The following is a 9,893-nucleotide window of genomic DNA, read 5'->3' on the forward strand; positions in this document are numbered from 1 at the left end:
GAAATCAAAATTATCTTGTTACCATTTACCTGTCTCTTTATTCCAATAAAAAAAAGCTATTGAGCACTTGTGGAGTGTTAGTTTATATGAGGCAGGACATTTCCATTAGCTGCGTGAACAAAGGTGCTTTTGTGTGCTTATGTGAAACTGAGCCCTAGTGACAATATTTTCCAAAATGCTCCAGCCACAGTTAATTATCTTTAAATCTCAATCATTTCAATGGAAGAATTAAGCAAACATGTAAATCAACAGGACTTAGATAATGTTGGTAGGCTTTCGATGTAATATTTCATAAGAACACAAACACAAAAGCTACTGTATGAAAATGTTTGGGACTTGGAACTCAGGTTGGTACAGTGATATACCAATATGAAAAATATGCTGCCACAATATAAAACTAAGGGATAACATCTCTGCTGATGCTGTCTATAGTGTGAAGTGATGGGAACTCATGGCTTCCCGTTTGATGGGTTAATTTAGTTAATTGAGAGGTGATGTGATGTTGTTGCTATGAGATGCTGGTATGGACCAGAAAGTCCTTGCTTAGAAACTCAACTTACCATTAAACTTATTACATGGCTTTAGGCAAGTGACTCACTTTCAGTCTTAGCACTCCCTCCCCCCACACCTGGAATGTGATAATGATGATATGATATGATTATGGCAATTCTGCTCTACCTTACAAGGTTATTGTACACACTGCAACAAGATAAATATGTGTGAAGTGCTCTGAACTTTCAAAAACACTATAATATAAAATATAATATAAAATATATAAAATAATATAAAATCAACTGGATCACTTGCTTTACAACAGGGGTGGGGAATCTTTTCTGAACAGTGGGCCAGATCCAGAACTCCAACATGGGCCAGTTTGACAGGATCAGTTTGACAGAAATACAAAAACCTGTGATTTGATTGGCAGAAGATACTTACAGATAGGGCACATATCTCTGCTTCTCTACATTGACATACATAAGCTACCAGGAAGTTCAAAAAATTAGGCCATCTAATCTGCTAGAGTGACAACAAATGTAATTAAATGTAATTAAATGATCACGTGAGGCATGACTGAGCTTGATCCACAAACCTGGTAAACTAGCATTGATATTCACCTGATTTTACCATATTGACTTAAATGAGCTTTAAATAGGCTTAAATCCAAGTATTTAAGCTGTGGCAAGGTGTAGTCTGACTGTTAGCAAGTGGTCTTTGCAGAAGCAGCACTTCATCCTATAACTCAGGCACAAAACAATTATCTTTCTTTTATAACATGTACATTTCAAAAGCAGCATTATACATTTGTTTGTTGATTTCAAACATGTGTTTTGGTTTCTTCTTCTTCTTTAAAAAAGGACCTCAGCATGCCCTGACTAATGAAAAGCTTTTTGGGAAATGAGTACCATCAAGATTTCAGCAGGTCATTAGAGGAGATAATATTTCCATTATTTCACCAGTTGACTCAGAATTAGTTTTGCAATACCTTCTATTTCAGTGGCGCTGCCTACACGTCTTTCTCAGCCAAACAAGTTTCCGTCATCCTTGAATCATTAACCACTTTCATACAATATGTAAATCAGTCATTGCTGCATTGAGCTACATTCTACAGAGCTTGAACCTTTTAGCAGATCATGTTCAAGAAGCACCTATTAAGAGACAATACCCATTCTACAGAATGGTAAGTAGTAAGCAAAGGCAAGAAGGCTGAATATCACTCAGATTACTATATAGAATTTTGCAGTTTGTTCTGTTTACTTTGTCATTATGATTGAATATATGTAGACAAGTCAACAAAAAGTGTAAAGGGGTAATCCCTATCTTGGAATGACTTTTAGCCTGGATATCTTTGTAGTCTGCTTTATAAATTTTACTGATTATGCTGTTCAAATTAATCTTATTGCCTATCTTGTTCTTAATAATTATTGAATGTTTGCTGTATTGTTCTGTAATGGATGCTAAAATTGTTGTTCACAAACATCCACCTTTTTTAAAAAAAATGTACACTAGTTAAACCCACACCTATGTCTGTGATACATTTTATTCTGTGATGTACTATATAGAAATGTTTTCTTATTAGATAACTGACTGTAAGGCTACACATCCAATTCACTTCACAGTTGCACTTCAATGGAATGAACATAATCTGTATTTCTAAGGGTTTAGGAGAGCCTTTCCATTCCCATCATAAGCATATGGCACAATAATCCTGGCACTAGAGAAAGCAGAAAACAAACTGATGGCTCCTTTACAAACTAGAGAAAAGGTCCAATTTTAAGCACTACAGACTGGCAGAACTACATGCTTCTAAGGATTTTACCTTCCAAAGAAATCAGCTATCAGAGATTTGCAGTACCTCACCCCCAACCCACAGTAGCATTTCATTCAAAAACATTTTTTCAAATTAAAATACTATCATCCATTAATGTAGGTTCTGCATAGTTTCCCGCATGGGATAGATTTGCTTTATACTGGTGCTGTTCAAATGTCAACTGGGAGAGTTCAAATCTAGGGCAGGCAAAGGGTTAAAGCTCCCCTTTCAATACACTTCCCCCTGGCAATTTGTTTAAGAAAAATGCCAAACTATGTGACAAATGTTACATCAAGTCAAAATATTACAAACAGAAAAGCTGACCTTTTTCATTAGAGACTCAGCAGCTATAAATGTGTAAATAGATAGAAGAAAAGACAGAATGTATATTTCTCCATAATGTTTTGCCCTTCATAAATATGCCAATAATAGTCCACCTTTAAGGCTCTGTACACAAGCAATCCAGAACATTAAAATGAATGGGAGTTTTGCTATTGACTTCTATAGGGTTGTAATCATAGCCATCATTGCTAGCTTCATGTTAAAGAAATGGTTCAAACAAAACCTGAATTAGGAGGAAATAGAGACAATCACCACACCCTGATCCAGATGTTGACCATACACACTTGAATGCAGACTTCCATGCATGCATCCTTCAGTGGAGGCAGAATCCAACTGATGTCTGAATGATTCCCAAGCCGAATCAAGCATGCAAGTATCTTATTAGATTTTCTTCTGAATATTACCAGTCAGCTGTTTGGGATGTGGATCCAGAAGATGGATTCAGTCTTTACACCCCACTCCACTGAATAGCTGATGAGCACAGTTCAGAATATTTAACCAGGGCTACATGGGCAAAATATCAACTGCTACACCCAAGGAAGTTTGGATTGTGTACAATGGAATGGACTTAGACAAAGTTAGTGACATTTAAATAAATTGTTTATTTACTTATTAACTGCATTTATATAGCTACCCCATAATAAGAGTTCTCTGGGTGGCTGATGAAGCAAGAAAACATACATTATCATACAGAAAGCAGGATTGGACCAAGTTGAAGGAGGTGTGAAAATTGGAGGGAAAAATATCAATAATTTAAGATATGCAGATGATACAATACTATTAGCAGAAACCAGTAATGATTTGAAACGAATGCTGATGAAAGTTAAAGAGGAAAGCACAAAAGCAGGACTACAGCTGAACATCAAAAAGACTAAAGTAATGACAACAGAAGATTTATGTAACTTTAAAGTTGACAACAAGGACACTGAACTTGTCAAGGATTATCAATATCTTGGCACAGTCATTAACCAAAATGGAGACAATAGTCAAGAAATCAGAAGAAGGCTAGGACCGGGGAGGGCAGCTATGAGAGAACTAGAAAAGGTCCTCAAATGCAAAGATGAATGATTGAACACTAAAGTCAGGATCATTCAGACCATGGTATTCCTGATCTCTATGTATGAATGCGAAAGTTGGACAGTGAAAAAAGCAGATAAGAGAAAAATCACCTCATTTGAAATGTAGTGTTGGAGGAGAGCTTTGCGCATACCATGGACTGCAAAAAAGACAAATAATTGGGTGTCAGAACAAATTAAACCAGAACGATCACTGGAAGCTAAAATGATGAACCTGAGGTTATCACACTTTGGACACATCATGAGAAGACATGATTCACTAGAAAAGACAATCATGCTGGGGAAAACAGCAGGGAGTAGAAAAAGAGGAAGACCAAACAAGACATGGATTGATTCCATAAAGGATGCCACAGACCTGAACTTACAAGACCTGAACAGGGTGGTTCACGACACATACTATTGAAGGTAGCTGATTCATAGGGTCGCCATAAGTTGTAATCGACTTGAACGCATATAACAACAAATATTCAGAATAGACCCACTGAAATAAACAGATGACTTCATTGATCAGTGAGTTTACTGTGAGTATGATTAATGTTGGATATCACCTTATCAAATCATGATTAACTTTCCACACTGATTTCTCTTGGATCTTGCACAACTTATTTAGTTTGAGTCCAACCCAATGTCTCCCCATTAAGGTTAAGGGTTTTTTTTGTACATTGGAGCTCAAAATATCAGGAGTAGATGAGTGAGAACAAATGGTGGGAAAACAAAGATAAGATAAGGATCTGATTACATAAATTCTACTAATCTTCAATTAAAATGCCTTTTTTTTTTAAAAAAAGACTTCTTTTGAAAAGTAGCTACCCACAAAGGTTCTTATATAGAGCACATCAATAGAATTAGTACAAAGAAATGTGTAATTTAAAAAACTGCATATGTATTACAGAATTTTTTTCTAAATTACAAGTTCGGTCATGTGATTGCTCCTGAAGATAATTTGCACCTAACTGTACAAAGGTTCCTGTGTTTGAGATCCTTTCAATGTAGTTCACAAGGTTACTCATGCATTACGGGATTACTAGATTTGAACTCTCCCAGTTGACATTTGAACAGCACCAATCCCAATGGCACCAATTCAAGCATTTCTCTCACTGCAAATAGCAAGCAGGGAGGACTGATTCCTTTTGGGGCCACAGTAGGGCTCTGATCTGGCTCACCCTCCTCCAGTCATTTGTTTAACAAAAAAAATCAGCTACGCAATGCCAAACTATGTGACAAAGGGCACGCCAAATTTGACCCTAAGACAGAATGGGGTTTTTTTTGTCTTAATTAGGTTAGACCATGCTTAGAGCAAACCAAACCAATCCCCCAACCCAACCCAAAGGTTTCACCAAAGGCTGCAGGGGCATGTGGGCTGTCTCTAGCATTTGTCAGAACACATGGGTCTCCGGCAAGCATGTATGTCAAGTTCACAGAATGTCTAGGTCCAGAATACCAATCTTGGTTATTTCTAATGTATGGCTTCGATCTGAAGCAGGCGTTACTGCTGCCACTCAGATTACAATCTAAACTGGGGAAGAACTCTTCCTGCTTGCCTGCTCCCTCCCTCCTTCTTTAGCATTAATCTGGTTTGGTCTGGTGGTGGCAGTGGCAGCAGAAGAGCCAGCAGCAAGGAAGTCTTATGGAGCTCTCCTCCCTCTTTAGTACTTCCTTTGGAGGAAGGGCAGGATGTAAATGTAATAAATAATAATGCTGAGAGACTGCTATGGCAGCATTCCAGATCCCAGAGACTCTGGGAAATATAACTTTCCCAGGGAACCTGAGCCCTTTGCATGGAAACAAAGCTGGGTCTTATTGTTTAGCGATCAGCGAGCAAGTTCATTCCAACATAGGAAAAGTTGCAGAAACTTTTTTGGCAAGTTCTCTCTCCCCGCCTCCCTCTAGTTTTAGAATCTCCTTTCTGGATTGCTACATTTGATATTCTCCATAGCTAACAAAAGTTATAGTTTAAGAAATAATTTAGGAAACCACAAAAAGTTAATTTATTAGTATTTAGTAATGAACACTTTTCTAAATTTTGCCACCCTGGGCTCCTTCTGGGAGGAAGGGTGGATATAAATTTAATAAATAAATAAATTTTAAAAATATATAATAGAAAGTCTTACAAACGTTTACCTTAAAACACTTATCTTGGAAAGTAAGATGCAAGATTAGTAGGTACTGGTTGCTAAATTAATTATCGAAATAGTATAAAATATTATCAAGATACCCAGCAATTACTCTACAACTCATTGCTATGGATTCCTCTTAAAACAACAACAGCAAGAACACTATGGAAATTTAGGCTGCAAATCCGTGCCCACATACTTGACAGTAATCTCCACTCAACGCAGTAGGGCTTGCCTCCAAATAAATATACATAGGCTTTCACTGATAGTCTGGTAGATGCCAGTGGTTAACGTTGCAGGTTCATGCACACATTTTATTTAAATTGAACAGTCAGGGGACAGTATGTCATTATTCTTAGTAAGCGATTGTGAAAGTGGCACAAAAATCTCAAAATATCACTTCGTAAATTCATCAGCACTGGTATCCTGCTCACCCAAACTCCTTTTAAAAAAGGTTTCTTTTCTGGAAAAATGCATCACATAAATTAGAAAGATGCTCAGAATAAAGTCATCTACTCCATTTGGTCAATTTATAGAAGGAATATGAGAACCTATTTTTTTCTTGAGAAGAGTTTTGCAGTGAAATGGGCTTTATGCAAGAAGAGGGACTGGATAAACTGCTAGTGTTTACCAGACACTTATTTAGCATTTGGTATGACTGAAGGTGCAGGAATATGACACTGCAATAATTGCATTTGCTATCAAATATGTGAAATGTAGTAAAATAAATCCCTTTTTTAATTGACATTTGTTTTACATTTCCAGGATGTGAATGGCACCAGGGAATTCTTGGAGATATCTAAATCCCTAGAAAAGTATTACATTTCTACCATGTATGCTTTTGAATTCATATTCGGCATCATCGGCAATAGCATTGTTGTTTTTGGCTACATCTTCTGCCTCAAGACCTGGAGAAGCAGCAACATCTACCTGTTCAACCTAACACTGTCCGATTTTGCATTTCTATGCACACTTCCATTGCTGGTGTCAAGCTACTCAGAAGGAACATGGTCCTATGAGATTACTTGGTGCCAAACCAACAGGTTTCTCCTGCATGCGAACTTATACACAAGCATCCTCTTCCTTACCTTGATCAGCATGGACAGGTATCTGCTCATGAAATATCCCTTCAGAAACCACTTTCTACAGAAGAAAAGCGTAGCCACTGTTTTCTCAATTGCCGTATGGGTTTGGGTTATATTGGAACTGTCGCCCATGTTCATATTCATTGCAGTTCAGAATGACACGAACTATAAGCAATGTATGGATTATGCAAGTTCGGGAAATGCCGTTAATAGCCTGATCTACAGCATGAGCTTGACAGTCACTGGGTTTATTATCCCACTGTGTGCAATGTGCTTTTTTTACATGAAAATGCATGCCTTCCTTAAAAGCCGTAGTTTAGAGCTCACTGCTGCTCAGACTCTTGAGAAGCCTCTCACCTTAGTCATCATGGCTCTGGGAATCTTTTCACTGCTGTTCACTCCCTATCACATCATGCGCAACATTAGGATTGCCTCCCGGATTGAATTTTGGGAGCTTCCCCCATGCACAAAGGACCTTATCAATGTGATTTACATTACTACAAGGCCTATTGCCTTTTTGAACAGTGTAATTAACCCCATTTTTTATTTCTTAATGGGGGATCACTTTAGGGAGATGCTGATGAACAAAGCAAGACATCTCTTTAAAATGTTTTCACCTTGCTGCAAGTGAAGTGAAATGCAGCTGTTGGACTGATGGGAACCACATGGGAGACTGAACAACTTTGTTTTGTTGGTACACAATTATTTTTACTTGGGGATTAGATTTCATTAAGGGCTTCGGCCGTCAGTACGTGGATCACATGCAACTGCCTAGCCTTCTTTAAGCGCCTGACTCCAAGTACTTATTCAAAGCTACAGTTGGATTAAATTAAGAAGAGAAATGAAGCCTCCTTCCTGTATAGAACTATACTACTGTTCTTATCCCTGACATTGCATGGCCAGGTTAGCCTTGCCCCTGATATCTGCGCTTGGGAGTATGGATGGCTGAAGATGAGTGTTGAGCAGATGCTCAAGCACAGAGCTCTTTTTCAGATGTCCAGATTCAATGTGAAGATATGAAGATGTCAGGTCAAAATTAGCCCATCCCCATGACGTCAGGGTTGAGGCCAGAGGCTTGGTCCCACTCCTTGTTCTGCATAAGTCACATATGTCATGTGTGCTCTTACTCCTCCTGTTCAGTCCAAGTGTAATTCTGAACAGGCACTTGGATTCAACAATGAGTTTTGTTAGATGCAAAATGAAGTCAATCCAGACTAGAGACTGATGGATCTGTTACTGTTGGTTTCTCTCAGTTTTTCAGTCTTAAGCCCAGTTTGCCCCATTTCCACATCAGCTTGCAATTTTAAAAAAAGTCTGCACAAAAATGTGTATCTCTCCTGATATACTTAGCTTGGTGTGCAATTTTGCCTAACATGCACAATTTTGCAAGCAATTTCCCCTACCACAATGGGTTTTTTTGCACATTATTTTCATGAATATATGCATTTTTGTGTTCACTTCTTTCTCACATGCACTTCTTTGTGTATGTGTTTTTTTGTTGGAGAACTGCACTGCGAAATTAGGAGAAGTGCAAATTTTGAAGGATTGTTTTCTTTTGCATATTGGTTTGAGAAATGAGAATTGGGAAGAGCTACATTAAAATGAGAACAAATTTCTCCCCAGCCGTAACCCAAACAAAATGTTATCTGATTGTTTATCAGACTATGAAAAGTTATCCAACTTGTTATGAGCAGAGTTGCACTTCATCTTAAAGATCAGGTTTTAGAACTAGCGGTGTTGGCGGTGGATTCACAACTGGCATCTGGAACTCAAAGGGCTTTTCATCAGCTTTGGTCAGTGTGCTATCAGCATCCTTTTCTGAAAAGAAATAACTTTGCTGTAGTGATCTATGGTCCAGTAATATTCAGCCTGGATTATCGCAATGAACTTTTTTGTATGGGGTTGCCTATGAAAAGTGCTCAGGAATGTCAACTGATGCAGAATACAGCAGCCAAGCTGTTAACTGGTTTTAATGTTTAAAGAGGGCTGGAAACCTTTGGCCCTCCAGATGTTGTTCAACTCCAACTCCATTGTCCATGCTGGCTGTGGCTGATGGGAGTTGGAGTTCAACAGCATCTGGAGGGCCAAAGATTCCCCAGGCCTGGTTTAAAGTGTTAAATAGCATGGGACATCAATATCTAAGCAATCCGGTATCTGTAGGACTGCCTTCTCCCATGAAACCCTGCCCATCAAGTGAGATCTTTTTTTCCTCCAAATGACCTTTCAGAGGTTAGGCAGGTTAGGCAAGTGGGTGCTGTCAAGAGGGAGTTTTCTGTGGCAGCACCCCAATTATGGAATTCTTTCTGTAGAAATGTTTGACTAATGTCATCATTGCTACCTTTCATATGCTGGGCTAATTCCATTCTTTTTTTGCAAAATTTAATTAGTACTAAATATCCTTGTCTTGAGGTGACTGCCTTTATTCGTATATATTGTTTGGTATTTTATATGAACTTTGTTTCATACGTTCCAAATGCTATCCACATGTTCAATGAGCACATATGAGGTGAAGTGGTAATGTGGCATCATTGCATACATGCCAGTATCTATCACCCTTTCCCACTCTGTGCACCTGATTGACTGCTTAGAGGAGTGGCCCATGTGTCTGAAATGGGCTATTTTATTTACTGATTTTGTATGCTGCCTTGAGGGCTTTTTAGTGGAAAGATGGGGTGAACATTTCTTAAATAAACACTCTTGAGAACTAGTTGCCTTCTGTTTAGTAATACTTGGATGTGGTCTTCTTTGACCCCATCAAAGGGGTCTATCAAGCCCTCTGAGCCTTGAAAAGTTGGCTGTTTTCTGTGTCCTCCAGACCTTCAGCATCCGATGTTGCAACAACCAGATTATATAGAAATGAACTGAATAGCCATGAGAGAGAAACTCAAATTTGAAAGTCAAAAATCATTCCCATGTCCAGTCTGCGAGCTGTCATTGCCCTGTCAACTCTAGTTCATACTGCAGGGCT

At 38.4% G+C, this 9,893-nt stretch overlaps 1 protein-coding gene across 1 annotated transcript; it reads left to right on the top strand.

Moving 5' to 3' along the window:
• The first annotated feature begins 1,399 nt into the window (after nt 1–1,399).
• SUCNR1 (succinate receptor 1) lies at nt 1,400–9,632 on the top strand. The gene is made up of 2 exons (XM_061634480.1): nt 1,400–1,678; nt 6,606–9,632. Exons 1-2 carry the CDS (start codon nt 1,676–1,678, stop codon nt 7,554–7,556), a joined length of 954 nt encoding a protein of 317 aa, XP_061490464.1. The 5' UTR covers nt 1,400–1,675; the 3' UTR covers nt 7,557–9,632.
• The last annotated feature ends 261 nt before the right edge of the window (nt 9,633–9,893 follow it).

The sequence above is a fragment of the Rhineura floridana genome, chromosome 7, assembly GCF_030035675.1.
Source record: "Rhineura floridana isolate rRhiFlo1 chromosome 7, rRhiFlo1.hap2, whole genome shotgun sequence".
In the NCBI taxonomy this organism is placed as follows: Eukaryota; Metazoa; Chordata; class Lepidosauria; order Squamata; family Rhineuridae; genus Rhineura; species Rhineura floridana.